This window comes from Antechinus flavipes, chromosome 1 (assembly GCF_016432865.1).
Source record: "Antechinus flavipes isolate AdamAnt ecotype Samford, QLD, Australia chromosome 1, AdamAnt_v2, whole genome shotgun sequence".
NCBI lineage: Eukaryota > Metazoa > Chordata > Mammalia > Dasyuromorphia > Dasyuridae > Antechinus > Antechinus flavipes.
The window spans coordinates 149,296,900-149,318,586 of record NC_067398.1 but is presented as its reverse complement, the minus strand read 5'-3'; the positions used below and the strand labels follow the sequence as shown (position 1 = coordinate 149,318,586).

General features: G+C 33.2%; 1 protein-coding gene across 1 annotated transcript in view; it reads right to left on the bottom strand.

Annotated features, from left to right (window-relative positions):
* The window catches only part of CWC27 (CWC27 spliceosome associated cyclophilin), a 283,584-nt gene that overhangs the window by 251,974 nt on the left and 9,923 nt on the right, over positions 1-21,687 (bottom strand). Inside the window, exons 2-4 of the mRNA XM_051991219.1 lie at positions 15,695-15,791; positions 11,089-11,201; positions 1,536-1,679 (exon numbers count right to left, since the gene is read on the bottom strand). Of these exons, the coding sequence (XP_051847179.1) occupies positions 1,536-1,679; positions 11,089-11,201; positions 15,695-15,791 (354 nt within the window). The remainder of the gene's footprint in view (positions 1-1,535; positions 1,680-11,088; positions 11,202-15,694; positions 15,792-21,687) is intronic.

Below are 21,687 nucleotides of genomic sequence, written 5' to 3'. Positions count from 1 at the left end.
GAAGCAAAGACATCTCAGACATTTCCTTCTTTCCTACCCAAACAGCACTTATTGTAAATTTAACTTCTCCACTATACTCCCGTACTAGGTACCTTCTTCTTCACTTCCTTGGCTTTCTTTTATGCATTGTTCCTCCCAACCCCCATTAGACTACAAAAACCTTGAGAACAGAAACTCTCCTTGTTTCAATTTATATCCTGCTGTTTAACATAGTACCTGACACATAATAGGAATTTAATAAATGTTTCCTGGCTGTCAGAGCATTTTTCAAAACTTGCTAAAGAACTTATGCTTAAATATCTGAGAAGAATCTGTCCCACAAAGCAGATTTAGAGCACTCAGTTTATAAAAGTGAATACAAGATATTCAAGTATATAACACTGGCCTCATGTTTATTCCTAAAATCCCAAATATTCCAACAGGGTTAACAAGTCATTGGTATTTTAAAAAGGAAGGAAGAAAAATCCCAAACCTATAATTCCATGTCTTTCTTCAGTATAATGGTCAAAGCAAGAGATTTGCTTATTTTCTCCCAGTAGTACTGATTAGGACTAATAACTTTAAATATCCATGCTCTTCAGTTAAAAAAAAATTCTTATTTATCTTGGGTTTCTAATTTAAATTCTAATTGTGTTTATATGGTTTTCTTCTACCAGGATGATAAATCCAAGCTTTAATAAAAGGATGGGTAAATGGAAAATTAACCAGCAGAGGGAGCTATAGATTTGTGGATCTAAAATGCTAGATTTACTTTTTTGTTTTAGTTTCTTGCAGTAAAAGAGCAGGGTAATTCAGAGACTATATTCAAATAAAAAGTTTGCTGAAAACTCAGTCAAAGAATATATAAATTAACAAATGCCAAATAAAAAAAAATTTGGAGCAGAATCCAAACATATCGAAAAGAAGATCTCAAAAAATTTAAATAAATTCCTTCCACTTTAACATTAATAATGCTATGAGTAAAATTAATTATAAATAGTCAAATTCTATTAAATACCTATTATGTGCCAAGCAGTACAAAAAGAGACAAAAGATAATTCAGTTTCCCAGGAGCATATAATCTAATAATGGAGACAATAAATATGTACAAAGAACTCATGTATAAGGACAAGTAAGGGGAAAAAAAATTAACACGGTGAAAACACTAGAATTAAAAAGGGTTGGGAGAGGAATCCTGAAGAAATTGGGATTTTAGTTGAGACTATAATTTCATTATTAAAAATTCATGTAGGAAAATAGATTAAATTATATCATAAATAATATATAACTACAATTGTTTAAAAAAAATTTTGAAGCCCAAATCTTTTAGAAGCAAAAGTTCTGATCATATGTCAACTTCACTTACTACAGTGAAATTTCTGTTTAGCCAAATGAATTGAACAGCCATTAGAATTCATATAGGATTTGACCATTTGTAAACACTGGGGGAAAAAAGATAAGTAAAAGAAAACAATAACCAATTTACAAATGTTGAGAAACCAAAAATTTTATAAGAAACAAAAGTGAATTTTAGAAATTGAGAACTGAACACTAACCTTTCCAAAAATGGTATGTTTATTGTTAAGTTCATCTGCACGACCCAAGGTAAAGAAAAACTGACTGCCATTATCATGAGGTCCAGCATTTGCCATGGCAACCAGTCCCCTCCGATTAAAACGCAATCGTGAGTGAAATTCATCCTGTAGGAAAAAAAAGAAAAGGTTAAGTGTGTAAGCTCAGTTGAGTCGATGTTCACTTGGTTGGCAGACTCCTACACATATTTTATTTTCATCCTGTATCATAAAAAAAAAAAAGCTTAAGTGTGTAAGCTCAGTTTAATGAATGTTTACTTAATAGGATCCTACACATTTTATTTTCTATTCAAAAATTTTCTTTCTTTATTTCTTTTTTATATTGAACTGATTTTCAGGTTTAACAAAAGTCTTAATTTACTTATCATCAGTAACAATACATCTTGGAAAGGTAGGAAGGGACCAGGATGATTTTAAATACCAAATGGAGATTTTATATTTGTAATTTATCAGGAGTCACTGAAATTTACAGATTTAGGGGCAGGGATAGTAGATAAGTGACATGATGAGACCTATACTTTAGGAAGATCACTTTGACAGCTGAGTAGCCATAAATTGAAATGGGAAGAGACTTGGGGCTGGGAGACTAATCAGAAGATTATTCCTATAGTACAGGAAGAAAATGATAAAGGCTGAACTAGTATGTTGGCTGGTGAGTGGACAGAAGAAGATATATCTGAGAAATGTTTGTCAACAGATAGGAAATGTGGTATATATGTGAATCAGAGTAAGGAATCTAGAATGACTCTGAATTTGCAAGTCTGAGTGACTTAGGAGACAATATCCTTGATAATGACAGAAAAGTTTTTGGGAAAGATAATGAGTTCTCTTTTGGATGTCCCAGTTCAGGATGTTAATATGGAACTAAAATTTGGGTGAAAGATACCAGCTGGATGGATAGTTCTGTAAGTCATCATCATAGAGATAATTAAAATGATGGGAGCTTATGAGATCACCAAATGAGAGAGGGTATGAGAGAGAAAAGTAGAAAGTCAGGAAACTGAGGAGTAGCTGGACAAATGAAAAGAAAACTAGGAGAGAGCAGTGTCATGAAAATCTAGAGAAGAAAAAGTACCAAAAGGAATCAACAGGTTCAAGTATTGCAAATGAGGATTGAAAATGGATCATTAGATTTGGTGATAAGAAAACACTGATAATTTTGGAGAAAGCAATTTCAGTTGATATGAGAAAACAAACTATAAAGGGTTTGCAGTAAAAGAAGAGGAATTAAAAACACATAACTTTTTCAAGGAGTTTAGGAAAGAAGGGAAAGAAAGATATAGCAAGATACCTAATAGGGATATTCAGATCAAGTAAGTTTTTTTAAGAACAGAAAAGTCATGGGTTTGCTTGTCGGAAGAAGGGAAGGAGTCATTAGCTAAGAAGAAAATTGGAGGAAGAATAGAGACAAGATGGCGGGACTAATGTGCTGTAGAAGATGAGAGGGGATGGTATCAACGATCCATGCAAAGGAGTTTGCCAAGCAAGAAGGATCTTACCTTTTAGAATCAGTCCTCTCACTAACAAATACATATTTGGGTCAATATAATTTTAGGGAACCTAATCAATTCACCATGTAATATATTTAGGATGCTATAGATTTGTGGAGAGTGCATGGGTATCTGAATACATTTATCAAATCACTCTGTCATCCAAGTAAGTACAACATTTGTTTTCATCCAATCCCATTCCAACTCCATTATTCTTTGGGAATCCAAAAAACTTCCTCTCCTTCTTGTCTCCTTTTTTTTTTTTTTTTTTTTAAATGCATGTATAGCATCTCTTTAAACATTTCTATACATGTGGTATGATCTCAACTGCCAATATTCAAGATGGGTCAGTCTGTCTAAAAATGAATCTTTTTTATATATATAACGTATTACAGATTTTATTTATTTCATTAACCTAATAATTTATAGGCAATTCACTCAGATTCAATTGAACAAGAAAATGGTATACACAAAAAAAGTGTCAAGTAGTATAAAATTCAGAAGGGGCTAAAAAGACAAAAACAAAAAAGCCCCTTATGGAATTTACCTTTTTCTTTTTTTCCCTGGGAACAAGGATAGAGGCTGAGATTCATTAATAGCAAGTACTTCTTCAAAGGAAAATTCTTTTAAAAAATTAAATTATTCTCAATCTGTCTCCAAAATTTTCAATTCCATAACTGTTTGAAATACATCAAATATCACACAAGCTATTATCATTTCTATTGTGTGACAAAATAAACAGTCACCTGTAAGTAGTAAACTAAAAAATCAAATATGATACCTATCAGATTTGTCATGTTGATCTGATATCAGTGTTACACTAATTCATGCCAGAAGAACAAAGGAATATTCCCTTCTGTAAACATACTCTAAAAACATGAAATCTCTCATTATTTATAAATGTTTCAGAGAAGTGTGAAGCTTTGTTGTTTCTATTCCACATTTGTAAGATCATTACTAGAAACTATGGCAAAATTTAAATTTTAAAAGATCTAAAAAGTGAATGTGTAACAGCATGAGAAAGGAAACTATACTTGAGAACACTAATAATGTTCCTCACATTTCTACAGTTCTTTATCCAACATTAATAACAGCTACCTTGATATAACATTTTGCATATTATTTTTTTTTCATCCTCACATTATTCTCTTAGGGAGGTAGTAAAAGTATTATAATACTTGTATAACCTTGTTTTACAGACAGAGTGAGAATAAGTGCTCTTTACAAAGTTATTTGGCTTGTGAAGACTGGAGGTTCTTAAGGCCCTAGTTCAATTATTGATCCACACTGAGTTTAAAAAAAAAAAAAAAAAAAAGGATCCTTCCTCATTCAAAGGAGAACTATGGGAATACAGAACAAAATAAACTTTAAATTGACTCATACATTCTCATTACCATAAATATAAGTTTATACCATCAATTCTTTTTTCTTTTAAATTTATGCTAATAGCTTAAAAAAAAAGTAACTAATCTATTCTTGATCATTTTTTCCCCTTTCAGATACAAGTTTGGGAATTTTATTCCTGCCATAGGCTTTATTTTTCTTATTAAACTTTTTTTTGACATGTATTCTGTGCTATGGTACACTGTTGCACAAAATTAGCAATGTAAAATATATGCACTTTACAGCATAAATAAAACTGTTGAAAAAAAATTTCCTAATGTCCCAAAACCTTTCCATTTTTCTTTATTCAGAGAGATCAAATGAAGACAGATTTCACTGCAATTGATATTCTTCATTTTTGAATGATACAATCATCATTTTCTATTGTCATCTTGTACTTTGTACATCTGTATTATCTAACTTCAAAGAATCAAATAATTTGCCTCTGCTAATAGAAAAGCTTTGCCAGTTTAAGTGTTGCCATTTATGAAATTCTGAATAAATGGCTGTTCTTTGTCTAGCCTACCTTACATCATTAATTGGTTCAAAGGAAACATTTTGGTGAACAAAAAGTTACAAAGTAATAGTTAATTCCATAGCAACAATATTACAAATGGAATATTTGTTTCCCCAGTAGCCTAAGAATCATTATAAAAGCTAAAATTGGCTTGTATCTGAGACTGAAACAAGCCTAGGCATGGTATATTGCCTGAGATCAGAGGGATTCCTGAAGTTTAAAGCTGTGGAGTGAGAAATCAAAGCAAAGTATACCCTAAGAGACTTGAAGTTAAACAGAAAGAGGAATTACCTCTTTCTGCCTCTGGACTTCGGAACCCCCTAGTTTAAAGGCCAGATAGTTAATCAATCAATATTCATTTAATACCCTATATGCCATAAAGTATGTACAAAGAAGCTATTGACAGGATAAGTAAGAAATAATGAAAAGAGGTTTCTTATAGAATGTGGGATTTTTGCTGGGACTTGAAAAAAGCAAGGGGGTGAAAGTGAAGAGAAAGAATCCCAGACATGGAAGATAGCCAGGAAAATGCCCAGAATCTGGAGATGGAGAGTTTTATATTGAAGAACAGCAAGAAGGCCAATCACTGAATCATAAAGCACATGATGAAGAGTAAGGTACACACACACACCCACACACACACACACACACCACCCAACCCACAATTAGCTAGCAGCCAAAAGGCAATAGGAAAGGGGGAAAGGGGAAAAGACCAAATTCAGTGCCAGTCAGGAAAACAAGCATGTACCCTCTCAAAGTTAATAGAGAATGGATTAAAATACAACCTTCAAGGTTTCTATTAGGAGGAAACAAAAGTAAAAAACTCACCCAATGGCTTGGCTGTAACAGACCTAAAACTATATTATAAAGCAGCAGTCATCAAAACCCATTTGATACTGGCTAAGAAATAGAGTGGTAGATCAGGGAAATAGGTTAGGTGCACAAAACAAAATAGTCTAGGACTGCAGCAATCTAGTGTTTGATAAACCCAAATATTCCAGCTTCTGGGATATGATTTTATTATTTGAAGAAAATTGCTGGGAAAACTGGAAATTAGTAAGGAAGAAACTAGGCACTAACCCATACCTAACACTCTTTACCAAGATAAGGTTGAAATGAATTCATGATTTAGACAAAGAATGAAACTAAAAGTAAATAAGAAGAACAAAGGATAGGATACCTCTCAAATCTGTGGAGAAAGATGGCATTTGTGGCCTAAGAAGAACTAGAGTACATTATGGAATGCAAAATGGGTAATTTTGATTATATTAAGTTAAAAAATCTGTACAAACAAAATCAATGTAGACAAATTAAAAGGAAAGCAGTAAACTGGGAACAATATTTTGCACCCAAAAGTTCTAATAAAGCACTCATTTCTAAATATGTAGAGAATTAACCCAAATTTATAAGAATACAAGCCATTCTCCAATTGACACATTTGTCAATTGTCAAAGGATATGAACAGACAATTTTTAGATTAAGAAATTAAAACTATTTCTTTTCATATGAAAAAATGTTCCAAATCACTAGTGATCAGAGAAATACAAATTAAGACAACTCTGAAATACTACTACATACTTCTCAGATTGGCTAAAATGATAGGAAATAATAATGTTGGAGGGGATGTGGGAAAACGGGGACACTTAACATTTTGTAAGTGGAGTTGTGAAATGATCCAACAATTCTGGAGAATAATATGGAACTATGCCTAAGAACTATTAAACTGTGCATATCCTTTGACTCAGCAGTGTCTCTACTGTGTTTGTATCACAAGCAAATCATAAACAATGGAAAAGGACCCACATATGAAAAAATGTTTGTGGCAGTTCTTTTTGTAGTGGCAAGAAACTGGAAACTAAGTGGATGCCCATTAGCTGGAGACTGGCTAAGTTATGCTATATGAATATTATGGAATAATATTCTGTGCTATAAAAAATGATAAATGTGGGTCAGCTAGATGGCAGAGAGATTAAGAGCATGGTCCCTGAAGTCAGAAGAACCTAAGTTCTCACAGGAGCCAAGAGTAGATGGGTCTTTATCTGAGCTCTTCCTGGCGTCCTTCAGATCAACATCAGATCAAGCCTTTGAAATGGTTTTGGAGTGACAGAACCCATAAATATTTGGAATGTAATAAAAAATTTCCAGCAGAAGATATTTTGAAAGAACTTCAGAAAAGGTCTGTTTCAATCGGGCACAGGGGGAGGTGGTCAATTGCACCACAGGGACCCAGGGTGATGTGGAATTAATGCACCAGGAATCTACCCAGAAGCTCTTAGCAAAAATACAGCAGCATTGGCTACTCTGTCCTGGTTGCAAGCCGGTGGATCAGTAGATTAGCTGTGAGACATCCAATACAAATACAAAAGACAAATAGTGACCCCAGAATAGTGGAACTTCCCACACCCACCAGGTAGCTAATGTAAAGATGCTGTGGGAAATAGAGGAAGCTTGGGACAACCTCCCCTTTTCCTAAAGGCACAAATCAACATTAAAAAAAAAAAAGAGCAAAAAGAACTCTGATCATAGGTTTTATGGAGAAAGAGAACAGACCTCAAACCCCAAGGATCCTAAAAGCAAATCATCATCCAAAGATGATGAGTTGGTCATCATCTCACAAAGCTTTCTTGAAAAAATTCAGAAAGAATCTTAAAAGAAAGTTAGAAGAAAAATGGGAAAAGGAAATGAAAACTTTGTAAGAGAGTTTGGAAAAAGAAACACAAAAATTATCTGAAGAAAACACCTTAAAAATAGATTTAATAAAAAGGAAAAACCATATAAATCCTTACAAAATAGACTTGAGGAAATGGAAAATGCAAATAACTCCTTACAAAAAAGATTTGAAAAAAAAACCATATAGTTGAAAAACAGAATTTGTGAAACAGAAAAAAAAAAGTCTAATGAATAAAATACCTGCTTTAAAAGTTCAATTGATCAAATGCAAAAAGAAGATAAAAAAGCTAACTGAAGAAAATGACTCACTAAAAATCAAAATTGAATAAATAGAAGTGAATGATTCAATGACAGTTCAAGAATCAGTCAAACAAAACCCCCCAAAAAGAAAAAAAATTGAGGAAAATGTAAAATGCTACATGGGTGGGAAAAAATTGACCTGCAAAACGTATCCAGGAGAGACAATCTAAGAATTATTAGACTATTTGAAAACCATGATGCAATGTTTCTACTGGGTTTGTATCCCAAAGAGATCATAAAAGAGGGAAAAGGACCCACGTGTGTAAACATGTTTGTGGCAGCCCTTTTTGTAGTGGCAAGAAACTGGAAAGTGAGTGGATGCCCATCAGTTGGAGAATGGCTAAATAAGTTATGATATGAATGTTATGGAATATTACTGTTTTATAACTAGCGATCAGCAGGATGATTTCAGAGAGGCCTGGAGAGACTTACATGAATTGATGCTAAGAGAAATGAGCAGAATCAGGATTTCATTGTATGTGGCAACAGCAAGATTATACAATGATCCATTCTGATGGATATGGCTCTTTTCAACAATGAGGTGATTCAGGCAAGTTACAATGGTCTTGTGATGAAGAGAGCCATCTAACCCAAAGAGAGGGCTATGGGAACTGAGTATGGATCATAACATAGCATTTTCACTCTTTTTGTTGTTTGCTTGTATTTAGTTTTCTTTCTCATTTTTCTTCTTTTTTGATGATTTTTCTTATGCAACATATTCATGGAAATAAGTATAGAAGAACTGAACATGTTTAACAAATATTGTATTTCTTCCCTTCTAGGGGAGGAGTTGAAGGAAAGAGAGAAAAAAAATTTGGAATACAAGGTTTTTCAAGGGTGAATGTTAAAAATCATTGATGCATATGTTTTGAAAATAAAAAGCTTTAATAAAAAAAAATTAAATCCAGTCTCAGATACTTTCCTTCCCTAACTGTGTGGCCCTAGGCAAATCATTTAACTCCAATTACCACACATACACAAGAAATGATGAATGTGATAAACAGAGAAGGAAGGAAAGGTCTATATGAACTGATACAGAATAAAACAAGCAAAGACAAGAAATAATATAAACAGTAACTATAGCAATGTAAATTGAAAAAAAAATACATATCAAAATATCAAAAGTGACAAAATTATAAAAATCAAAGAAGCTCAAATGTGGATATAAGAAGACATACTCACCCTATCCCTTCATGAAGATGGGAGTCCACAAGTGTTATTATACATTGAACATTTTCAATTTTTAAAATATATTCCTCTTTTTATCTCTTTTTTTTTTTGTCTTTAAGAAATATTATTTGTTGTATAAGATGGCTCTGTGAGAAGAGGAGAAATTCTGGGGATAACTATGATGATGATGATGATGATGATGATGATGATGATGACGACGTGTGTGTGAAATAAAAAACCATGGAAAGATAAGCATGAAATGATAAAGAGTAAAATAAGTGCAAGAAAAAATAAGGATAATGACAAAAACAATGACAAAACAAAGAACCAGATATACGTGCATAAAACTAAAAGAAGATGCTGTAAAAGTAGACAAAACAAGCACAAGTAGGAGGCCACAAATGTTGCATATTACACATTATTTTCAGATTTTTTTCTATGTGGTGATCAGTTATGCTGATATTTTCCTTCCTCTTTTTTTTTTTTTTTTGCCTTAAAAAATTTATTTATTATATAGTATTGCTGTCTGAGAGAGGCAAGGTGAGGGAGACTGGGAGAAAATATAATGATATTAAAAAAAATAAAACAATACATTTTAAAATTAAGAGGAGAAAGCTACTGAGGAAAGAATTAGAAGGAGAGTAAATAGTTCAAATCTGACTGCAGACACTATCTGTGATCCTGGGCAAATCATTTTTTTTTTTTTTTTTTTTTTTGTGGAGGGGCCCTCAGTTTTGCCTCAATTCTTCATCTGTAAAATGAGCTGGGAAAGGAAATGGCAAGCCACTACATGGGATTATGAAGAGATGGACATAACTAAAAACTGAACAACAAAAAGTAGCTTATAAGAGAAAGTGGTAAATCGTATCCAAGTAATATACTTCATGAAAAATACAACAGACCAAAGAAAACCTAATTACATGAACAGCTTAAAATAAGAACAAAATGAAAAGAATGAAAAAAATAAAATAAAATATAAGATATTTGATTTCAGAAACTGAGTTGAAAAACAGGCCAAAGAGAAATAATTTAATAGTCTCTGGACTTTCTAATATACATATATTTAAGTCTGTATACTATATTTTAAGAAATTACAAATGAATGAGAACAGAACTTAGAATATTTCTAGGAAATCAGTTGGAAAGGATAAAGCCTATAACCAAAAATAACTTCCCCTCCTAAACCAAATCTAACCCAGGGAGTTAGGGGAAACAGTAGCTAGAGAATGGGGATGGGAAACCGAATGGACTTTTAATAAAATAGATTTTGAAACATTTCTAATGAAAATCAGAGTAGGAACTCTGAAATATAAATACAAGAGATCAGAGGAACCAAGAAAGGCAAATTAATCAAATTAAATCAGAAAAAGAGATGACCTCAAGATGGACTGGTACTGTTCTAAAGCTCTACTGAGGAGATATATAAAGGAGAGTAAAATATCCCAGTACAGAAAGGGCAGAAAAGGAAATGATACTTGGTAATTCTCATACTTGGGTTCCTTGAGAAGATTACATAATATGAAAGAAACGGGGATAATATGCATCAACTAATAGACACCACTCTTATTTGAAATGAACAAAGGAAGATTGAAAACACAGACACCAACACACACAAGTTGAAGTAGAAATACACCAACAACAAGGAAACAGAAAAACCAAAGTAGAGGACAATATAATATTAAAGATGGAATAACTATAAGCAAAACAAATTTCCTGATCCTATGAAGGGAAAAAAAAAGAATATAAGGGGATGCCAATCAAATAGGGAATGGTTAAGTAAATGGTGGTATGTATGTGTAAGGTAATATTGTTATATTGTAAGAAATAAAGAAAGAGATAATTTCAGAGTATCCTGGTTAGGACAACCTGAAGATGAGGGAAGTAAGCAAAGAGAACAATGGTAGAGGCCTTTACACCTCATACTGAGGAAGGACTAGTTAAACGATGCTCTAAAAAATACTAACCAAAACACATAAATCAAAGCTCACCTTGAAAGGAGCTCCATAGATAGATTCTCCGCCAGTTCCAGTACCAGTAGGATCTCCTCCTTGGATTATAAAACCAGGTACAACCCTGTGAAATATTGTGTTGTCATAATAACCTGAAAAGAAATTGAGATTTTAACATGATAACCTCTGAGATTCTTTTTTTCTTGTCAAGTTTATTGTAGAGGTCATTCTTGTTCAGCCATTCATCGGATTAGAAACTTCCTGAAACCTCCTTCAAACTCAGGGTCTCAGCAGCTTTGTTCCCACATTCAATCCTCTTCTCAAAAAATACCATATTAAATTAGTTCTTCAATTTTAATATATTCTCAGGCCTTCCTTTTCTTAAAAAAAAAAAAAGGTTACCCTCTTGGGGTAGCTAGGTGGCACAGTGGATAAAGCACCAACCCTGAAGTCAAGAGGACCTGAGTTTAAGTCTGGCCTCAGATGCTTAACACTTCCTAACTGTGTGATCCTGGGCAAGTCACTTAACCCCAATTGCCTCAGGGGGAAAAAAAAAATTCACCATCACTTAAAAGATAAACTCATCAGATATCTACATATATTTCTTCCATTTCTTGCTGAACTGCTTCCTTTTTAAGCTTTACAATCTAGTTTCTGTTTCTACTGCTCTAATAATAATCCAAGTGAAAATTCAGGCTCTGCAATTTACTATTACTATGAACTAAGGCAAGTCATTCAAGCTTTCTCAGAATCATAACCAATTAGTTGCTATGTCACTTACTTTACTTCATCCATCTGCCCATTCCATTCTGAAGAAGAGAAAAACTCTACTTCAGGCTTCTATTTCTTCTTAATTACTCCATTTCTCAACTACTGCAATAATTTATTCTACTTCTAGTCTTTATATCTTTCAATTATTCCTAGATACTGTTCTCCAATTTTGGCAGGTACAATCACATCACACTTATTGTTAAGGTTTGATTAAGGTGTGTCAATCTCCGGATCTCCCTTCAAATAAACCACAAAGTAGATGACCAGATACTGGAGTAGAAGTGACCACATCAAGGTATTCTACAAATCCACATTTACATTTTTTTCTATTAACAACTTATTTTCCCTTCTTTTTTACCACTCCCCATGAAAAAATAATAAGAAAATCCTTATAACAAACATGCACAGCTAAGCAAAACAAGTTCCTCCAATTAGTATGGCAGAAATTAGGCATGGACCCACACTTAACACCATATACCAAGATAAGATCAAAATGGGTCCATGACCTAGGCATAAAGAACGAGATTATAAATAAATTAGAGGAACATAGAATAGTTTATCTCTCAGACTTGTGGAGGAGAAAGAAATTTGTGACCAAAGATGAACTAGAGACCATTACTGATCACAAAATAGAAAATTTTGATTACATCAAATTAAAAAGCCTTTGTACAAACAAAACTAATGCAAACAAGATTAGAAGGGAAGCAACAAACTGGGAAAACATCTTCACAGTTAAAGGTTCTGATAAAGGCCTCATTTCCAAAATATATAGAGAACTGACTCAAATTTATAAGAAATCAAGCCATTCTCCAATTGATAAATGGTCAAAGGATATGAACAAACAATTTTCAGAGGATGAAATTGAAACTATTACCACTCATATGAAAGAGTGTTCCAAATCATTATTAATCAGAGAAATGCAAATTAAGACAACTCTGAGATACCACTACACACCTGTCAGATTGGCTAAGATGACAGGAAAAAATAATGATGAATGTTGGCGGGGATGAGGGAAAACTGGGACACTAATGCATTGTTGGTGGAGTTGTGAATGAATCCAACCATTCTGGAGAGCAATCTGGAATTATGCCCAAAAAATTATCAAATTGTGCATACCCTTTGATCCAGCAGTGTTTCTATTGGGCTTATATCCCAAAGAAATACTAAAAAAGGGAAAGGGACCTGTATGTGCCAAAATGTTTGTAGCAGCCCTATTTGTAGTGGCTAGAAACTGGAAAATGAATGGATGCCCATCAATTGGAGAATGGCTGGGTAAATTGTGGTATATGAATGTTATGGAATATTATTGTTCTGTAAGAAATGACCAGCAGGATGAATACAGAGAGCACTGGCGAGACTTACATGAACTGATGCTAAGTGAAATGAGCAGAACCAGGAGATCATTATACACTTCGACAACGATATTGTATGAGGACATATTTTGATGGAAGTGGATTTCTTTGACAAAGAGACCTGAGTTTCAATTGATAAATGACGGACAAAAGCAGCTACACCCAAAGAAAGAACACTGGGAAACGAATGTGAACTATCTGCATTTTTGTTTTTCTTCCCGGGTTATTTATACCTTCTAAATCCAATTCTCCCTATGCAACAAGAGAACTGTTCGGTTCTGCAAACATATATTGTATCTAGGATATACTGCAACATATCCAACATATAAAGGACTGCTTGCCATCTAGGGGAAGGGGTGGAGGGAGGGAGGGGGAAAAAATCGGAACAGAAACGAGTGCAAGGGATAATGTTGTAAAAAAAAAAAAAAATTACCCTGGCATGGATTCTGTCAATATAAACTAATTATTAAATAAAAATTAAAAAAACAAAACAAAAAAAAAACAAGTTCCTCCAATGTTCCACTTCCAAAAAATGCATGTCTCATTGTTCATGCTTAGTACATCACCTCTCTGTCAGAAGGAGAAAAACATGAAAATCAGAGTTGTTTATTGCATTCTTCAGAATTTCAGTCTTTTAAAATAGTTTATTTTCATAATATTACTTAAGCATAAAATATGTTGATGTTTTATTAAACCCAGAGTAACCTGTTTCAAAGACTCGTCATTTTTATTTCCATATTTTATTCTCTATTACACTGTTTTCTTCCATAACCTCCTTTATAGCTAAGCTCTTCTCTTTTCCATTACATCAGTTATTTGTGTGTGCCTTTTAAATAAAATGATTGCCCTTTTTCTAAGCCCATTCTTCGCAAATCTTCTGTGCTTATCTGTTTTCTTAGCATTTAGAAGTATCTTGAACATAATATATACTTCATAAATGTATGCTTTATTAAAAGAGAAGTCAAATAATAACAGAAATAATAATTACAAACTTCTAGCATTATGTTATTTTACAAAATTTCTCAGTTTTCATTTTTTATGAGATCACACAGAACATACCATATTTCTATTAGGTTTGCTCATGACAGAATGGATAGATAGCTAACCTTGGGAGATGTGCATACAAAAAACCTCAGCAATCAACTATTCCAATCCATGCACATTGGAAACACCATTAATATTTCTGATATGTGGTAACCCGGCCTCTGTTTGAAGGTCTTTAAGAAGGAAACCATCACCTCTAAAAGCAGTTTATTTCACTTCTGTAGAGGTCTAATTGTTAGAAAAATTTTCCTGACATTAAGAAAGTTTCCTATAGGAAACAACTCCTACACTAATTTGAAGATTTTTAGGAAGAAAACATGAGGAAAGGCTGCATTACACAAGTGCAGAAAAGCATGTCAAAGGCACAGAGATGTGATAGGGAAGAAAGAATAAGAGAAGTAGCAAGGAAATTGGTTCAGCTGTAAATGAGAATATGTGAGAGTGAATAAGGTAAAATAACCCTAGAAAGACTGTGAAGGTAGAAAAGTTAAAGTTTGTATTTTTTCCTAAAAGCAACAGGAAGTTAGTGACAAATCTTAATCTGGGAAGAGACATACTTATTTTTTTCAGACTATCACTTTGGAATGTCTCCTATCTCTCATGAGCTTCAGTCCCACAATACCATTTATCTATAGGATAACACCTATATGTTTCATATGCAATTGAAACTCAACTTGTTCAAAATAAAACACACTAACGTCCTCTATATTCCTGTGCTATTCCTTTACACTTGCATATTTCTGTTGAGGACATTATCCTTCTAATCATCTAGACTCATGCCTCAGAGTCATCCCCAATTTACTCCCTCACAACACATAACTAATCAACTGCCAAGTCTTGGTTGTCAATTCTACTTCTGTAATATCCCTCACAACTGTCCCTTTCTTTCCATATTGGAGTCACGATCATTCTTCTTAATATTCCTTGCCTGGAATATTGAAAAAGTCTCCCACTTGGCTTCTTTGTCTCCTCTTCCTTTCTTCTACAATCTATCCTATTAAAATAATGTACCTAAGAAAGACTATATTCTATACTATTACATATAGATACCATACTATACATCACATATACAATAGCATGAATAGTTTTTTTGTGGCTATGCCTGGAAATATAATAGCAATTTGTAATGTTTCTACGGAAAAACATATCTGCTGAATGCCTAGCAATGGCTTTTGAACAAGTGGGAAATGAACTTAGTTTTAAATTGGATACTTCCTGGGAAAAGAGTTTTATTACAAAAGTCTCATCACTATAAAAGAATTCAAATTTAAATTCAACAAACATTTATTAAGCATCCTACTATGTGCAAAATATTGAGCTAGGTTCTGGGGCATAAAGTAAGTTTAGCTAAAACACAATCCCAGCTATTAAAAATCTTAACAATTTAGCAAAGGAATAAGATACAAAAATAGATAACTGATTTTCACATTAACAACTATTAATTTTTCCCAAAGAAAAAAATTAAGTGTAACTGTTACCTTCCATACAAAGTTGAATGAAATTTCGACATGCTTTAGGAGCCTCTTTTGACCATAGTTCTATGTCAATATCACCAGCTGTTGTTTTCAATAAAACCTAGGGAAAAATTGATTATATTAAATTATGACTAAAAAGTGCTACAATTACAGTATTTAATACATTCAATTATTCACTTAACAAATACTTACCAAGCACCTATTATATGCAGGGAACTGTCCAACACAGGGGGGCATAAAATATGATAATCTGTTCCCTCAATAAGTTTTTATGCCTTTCCCAGTTTTATAATAAAAATCAGAAAGTTTGGCTTTTGTTGTTGTAGTCAATGAAACTTTAAATGCTCAATTATTATTTGTATTATACATTAATGATAATTAGTTCAAGATGGTTCTCAGAAGTAACTTTTAGACTCATTAAAAAATTAATATACTCAGTCATGCTAGAGGAAAAAGTAGTTAATTTGGACTTTGCTGATTCAGAATTTATGCTAGCATAAAGGTATACAGAATTGAAAATTAGTATTCTTACATTCTATAGCATTTCATATTTTATATTTAAATATTTTTCTCACAATAGTCCTCTAAGATATTATCTATTTTGCAAATAATAATAATAGCTAACATTTTTATAATGCTTTAAGGTTTGCAAAGCATTTTACATGTTTTGTCATGAAGTCTTCCCAACAACTCTAGAAGGTAGAAGCTATTATTATCTACATTTTATAAATGAGGAAAATGAGGCAGACATGAGCTAGATACAGGACCACATAGTTAATAAATGTCAAGAGATAAGATCTGAATTCAAGATTTCCTGATTTCAATTCCAGTATTTTATATATTACTACACCTAGTTTAAGGAAATTTAGACACTGAGAGAATGACTTGATTGGAATCATATTATTATTGGAAATTACTTCTTTGATTACCCATTCAATAAAATCCTGCTTTCTCAGTCACTGTTTATATGAAGTGAGGGGTAGAAGAATTCCCTGCAGCCTCTAATTCAAGAAATGGAGAATTATATGTAAGGTACAGCAAGTAAATCAACAGGACAGGGCCTCAGAGTCCATACAGGAGAACAATGTGTAAGACTGGGAAAATAAATGAGATGGTAAAGCCTCAGAATTAGGTAGGAAGGGATGGAGTCAATATTATGACAAGAACAAGAGAGAAACAGTCTTATAGAAACCTGACTCTGTAAGACTGAAGAGAAGGATGGGAAGATAGATAAGTCAACATCCACAACTAGAAGTGATCACTCCATCTGAACTATCATTCAGTTTATACCTCTTTTACTGTATTTTTACATTCTATCTCCTTAAATTTTTCTTTTCTTTGGTTGCCTTCCCAACTAGTCTGTAAGCTCAGGAAGGACAAAAAGGCTATCTTGTTCTCCTTTGAACGTCTCACAGTGACTAGCAATCCCTTGTGGATAGTAAGCACTTAAAAAAAAAAAAAGTCATTTGTTTATTGAATAAAAGAATAATCTTTTTTAATTTGAAAATCTCAGAATTCAAAAAATCACCAAGTCCATCAAATGAAAAAAGCAATTATATTTGATTACTAATTTCAAAAACTATTCTTGAAAGAATTACTAATACCTAACTTATATGTTTTCATATAGCAACTTGTAAAGCACTTTAAGATTTATAAAGCACTTTGAACTATTAATTCAAGTACAGTTGTGAAACATGGAAGACCATCTTCAAGCTTCCAATGATTCTGTTTTCCATCTCCAATTTAGAATTCAAGCCTCACACTGAAGTAGCTTGGATAGAGTACTGGGTTTGGAGTCAGAAAGACATGAGTGCAAATTCAGTCTCAGATATTTACTAACTCTGTGATCCTGGCCAAGAATTTAACCTCTGTCTGCCTCAGTCTCCCATTTGTAAAAGGAAAATAAGAGTACCTACCTCTCAGAATTATTGTAAGAATGAAATAAGATGAGGGGTGGAGCCAAGAGGGCAAAGCCAAGATGGCAGAGAGGACACATGCGTTGAGCTAAGCTCTCCCTTACCCTCAGACTATTTTTTATGAAATAGCCTCAGAATTAGTGCTTGACTGTCAAAACCCATGAATATTGGGAGTACAACAAATTGCCAACAGAAGATAATCTCAAAATTTGCCAGAAAAAGTCTATTTTTCTCACAGGCAGGGATGGCTAGGCCAAGTGCAGAATTCAGGCAAGTAGGTAGTGAGAGCATGGAGAACAGCTTATGCTGAGCAGCCCAGAGGGGGCCGGGAAATTCACCAGCGGAAAATCTGTGGGGAGAACTCTACCACAGTATCAGCTACTCTTCACTGACAGTAAGCCAAGTAGATCAGCAGAAAGGCTATACAGACAGGGGGTAAAAACTATAATCCCAAAATGCTAGAGTCTCTTGGAATTTGGCCACACCCACCCAGCATCGGGAGGGACTCAACACAATCTCAGCATTCCCGCTGATCACAGCGTAGACACTAATCTCAGTACAGAAGCTGATTCCAGTGCAGCCATTGCTGTCCCAGTGTTGCTTCATTACTACTGCCTGTTGTCTGTTGAGGAAGCTTGGTAACACCACACTGTCCCAAAAGCAGACTGCAGGGTTTTTTGTTTGTTTGTTTTTTTGGGGGATCAAAATGAGTAAAAAGGCAAAGCGGGCTGTAATTATAGATAGTTTCTATACTGAAAGAGAGCAGACTTCAAACTCTGAGGAGACTAAAAGCAGATTGTCTCTAGAAGAAGCCCCACATGGTGATATAATCTGGTCCCCATCACATAAGGCTCTCATAAAAGAAATTTAAAAGACTCTTTAAAAAGAGCTAGAAAAAAATGGAGAAAGGAAAGGGAAACTTTGCAAGGGATCTGCATAACTCATGCTACTAATTAAAAGATAGAGTGGATAAAGAAATCAACTCCCTGAAAAACAGAATTAGTGAATTGGAAAAAGAAAATAGCTCTCTTAAAAATAAAATTGGCAAAATGGAAAAAAATTCCATAGAACAACTCATTTAAAAACTCAATTGGACAATAAATAGTCCAATAAATAAATAAATATAGAAATACAATAGTAATAAAAAAGTTGGTTGGCATAACCAAATAAAAAAGTAAATGAAGAAAATAATTCATTAAAAATCAGAATTGAAAAAATGGAAATGAATGACTTGAGGAGACACCAAGAATCAATCAAGCAAAACCAAAAAAAAAGAAAAAATAGGAAAAAAAATGTTGAATACTTACTTGGGAAAACAATAGACCTGGAAAATAGATCTAGGAGAGATAATCTAAGGATTAATGGACTTCCTGAAAAATCATGATAAAAAAAAAAGAACTTAGACACTATTTTTCAGGAAAATATTCAAAGAGAACTGCCCAGATGTTATAAAAACAGAAGGTAAAATAGACATTGAAAGAATTCATCGACCACCTACTGAAAGAGATGGCAAAATCAAAACTCCAAAAAATACTGTGGCTAAATTCCAAAATTATCACACCAAGAAAAAAATACTACAAGCTGCTAGAAAAAAACAATTCAAATACAAACGATATAACTCAGGATCTAGCAGCATCCACATTAAAGGATCAAAGGGCCTGTTATCTGATATTCTGAAAGGCTAAGGAACTTGATATGCAGCCAAGAATAACTTACCCAGCCAAAATGAGAATTTTCTCCAGGGAAAAAGATGGACATTCAATGAAATAGATGAATTCCATTTATTTCTGACAAAAAAACAGGAACTAAACAAAAAGTCTGACTTACAAATATAGGACTCAAGAGAAAAATAAAAAGATAAAAAGAAATCTTAAGAACTATATTTCTGTTATGAGTATACATAAATAATACATGTATAATTTGGTTTTAATGTTATAATATAAAAAAGGAACTAGAGATGGAAAGGAAATTGTACCAGGAAAAGGGAAAAGTGGTGGTAAAAAGAGGGAACCTACATCTCACAAAGAGGCAAAGGAAACCTATTATATCTGAAAGAATGAAAGGAGGGGGATGAACATAGTGTGAATCTTACTCTCATCAGAATTGGCTCAAAGAGAAAATATTAGACATAGTTGGTTACAGAGAAACTTCTCCCACCTCATTGAAAAGTGGGAAGAAGAAAAGTGAAAAGGAAAAGAGTAAGCTAAATAGAAGAGAATACAGAAATTGTAAGGGAAAGGTTTAAGAAAAGGGGAGGGACTCTAAGAGGGGAGGAGGGATCCTAAAGAGGGAGGGCTACTTGAAGCAAGTAGTATTCAAAGGCTTAATACTGGGGAGGGGGGAAAGGAGGAAAGGTTAAGAAGATGATAGGAAATACAGAATTAGTAATCTTAGCCATAAAAATGAATGGGATAAAACTCCCCCATAAAGTAGAGGCAGATAGCAGACTGGATTAAAAGCCAGAATCCTACAATATGTTGTTTATAGAAAACACACTTTTAGGTGGGTGATACATACAGAGTAAAGGTAAAAGGCTGGAGCAGAATGCTATTATGCAAATCAAAAAAGCAGGGGTAGCCATCCTGATCTCAGATCAAGCAAAAGCAAAAATTGATCTAATTAAAAGAGATAAGGAAGGGCCCTATATCTTGCTAAGGGGTACCATAGATAATGAAGCAATATCAATATTAAACATATATGCACCAAGTAGTATAGCATGAAAATTCCTAAAGGAGAAACTAAAAGATCTGCAAGAAGAAATAAGACAGCAAAACTATAATAGTGGGAGATCTCAACCTTGCACTCTCAGAACTAGATAAATAAGAAAGAAGTTAAAAAGGTAGATAGAGGTTCTGCACACATATATTGTATCTAGGATATACTGCAACCCATTCAACATGTAAAGGACTCTTGCCATCTGGGGGAAGGGGTGGAGGGAGGGAGGGGAAAAATCGGAACAGAAATGAATGCAAGGGATAATGCTGTAAAAAATTACCCTGGCATGTGTTCTATCAATAAAAAATTATTAAAAAAAAAAAAAAAGGTAAATAGAACGCTAGAAAAGTTAGGTATGATAGCTCTTTGGAGAAAACTAAATGGAGACAGAAAGGAGTATACTTTCTTCTCAGCAGTTCACGGAACCTATACAAAAATTGACCATATATTAGAACATAAAGACCTCAAATTCAAATGCAGAAAGGCAGAAATAGTAAATGCATCCTTTTCAGATCATGATACAATAGAAATTATATTCAATAAAAACCCAGGGGAAAATAGACCAAAAAATTGGAAACTAAATAATCTTATCCTAAAGAATGATTGGGTGAAACAGCAAATCATAGACACAATTAATAATTTCACGTAAGAGAATGACAATAATAAGATGTCATACCAAACAAGTGGGATGCAGCCAAAGTGGTAATAAGGGGAAAATTTATATCTCTAGAGGCTAACTTGCATAAAATAGATAAAGAGAAAATCAATGAATTAGGCTTGCAACTAAAAAAAGCAAAAAAAAAAAAAAAAAAAAAAAAAAAGAGCAAATTAAAAAGCCCCAAACACTAAACTTGAAATTCTAAAAATAAAAGGAGAGATTAATAAAATTGAAAAAAAAAACTATTGAATTAATAAATAAAACTAAGAGTTGGTTCAATGAAAACAACAACAACAACAAAATAGATAAACCCTTGGAAAGTTTGATTAGAAAAAGAAAAGAAGAAAATCAAATTGTTAGTCTTAAAAATGAAAAGGGAGAACTTTTCACTAATGAAGAGGAAATTAGGGTAATAATTAGGTGTTACTTTGCCCAGCTTTATGCCAATAAATTTGATAACTTAAATGAAATGGATGCATACCTTCAAAAATATAGCTTGCCCAGATTAACAGAGGAAGAAATAAATTGGTTAAACAGTCAAATTTTAGAAAAAGAAATAGAACAAGCTATTAATCAACTCCCTAAGAAAAAATCCCCAGGACCAGATGAATTTACATGGGAATTCTACCAAACAATGAAAGAACAATTAATTCCAATGTTATACAAACTATTTGAAAAAATAGAGATCGAAGGAGTCCTACCAAATT